General features: G+C 37.2%; 1 protein-coding gene across 1 annotated transcript in view; it reads right to left on the reverse strand.

Moving 5' to 3' along the window:
* The window catches only part of LOC107083853, a 10132-nt gene that overhangs the window by 3172 nt on the left and 6215 nt on the right, over window positions 1-745 (reverse strand). The window contains exons 11-13 of the mRNA XM_015373355.1: window positions 509-682; window positions 171-344; window positions 8-54 (exon numbers count right to left, since the gene is read on the reverse strand). Coding sequence (XP_015228841.1) covers window positions 8-54; window positions 171-344; window positions 509-682 — 395 coding nt within the window. The remainder of the gene's footprint in view (window positions 1-7; window positions 55-170; window positions 345-508; window positions 683-745) is intronic.

The following is a 745-nucleotide window of genomic DNA, read 5'->3' on the forward strand; positions in this document are numbered from 1 at the left end:
AACTTACACCGTTGGGGTGATGGATTCAGGCGCAGCTTTCCACAATGATCTGTTCTGTGAAAGAAGATAGAATAATATGTCATAAATATTTACAGAAAATATGTGTACTATGACCAGTTACATAAAGAAATATAAAAAATATTTATTCATTTTAAGAAAACTAAAATTACTTTAGAGTCTGTAGCCTCCAGCCTTGGTCTTTCATGCCAGCAGAAATCTTTCTCAGCTCTGATTCTCCTGGATGGTTAAAGCTCAGATCAAGCTCTCTCAGATGAGAAGGGTTGCAGGTCAGAGCTGAAGCCAGAGAAGCAAAGCCTCTCTCTGACACCAAGCAGCCTGATAAGCTGTAAATAATTATACGGCCATATTGTTATAACACGGCTATCAAATGTTTACTCTTTTTTCAGAGGTGATCCTAATATTGTCATTGGGAATACAAACACAATAACAAATGTATTTATATTTCTTAGTAGGAATGTTTATTTTGCTTTAGTTTTGAAATACTGACCTAAGAACCTCCAATCTACATTTTTTATTCATAAGTCCTTGAGAGAGGATTTCTACTCCATCATCGCGCAGGTCATTGTCACTCAGGTCCAGCTCTCTGAGACACGATCTGTCAGCGGCCAACATTGATGCAAGAGGTATACAGCTTCTCTGTGACAGGTTACAACTACAGAGCCTAAAACACAAATTGCAGATGGATATTCAATGACTGTTTTCCCTCTTAAATACATTATAACAT

This window comes from Cyprinodon variegatus, unplaced genomic scaffold (assembly GCF_000732505.1).
Source record: "Cyprinodon variegatus isolate N-32 unplaced genomic scaffold, C_variegatus-1.0 Scaffold86, whole genome shotgun sequence".
NCBI classification, from domain to species: Eukaryota; Metazoa; Chordata; class Actinopteri; order Cyprinodontiformes; family Cyprinodontidae; genus Cyprinodon; species Cyprinodon variegatus.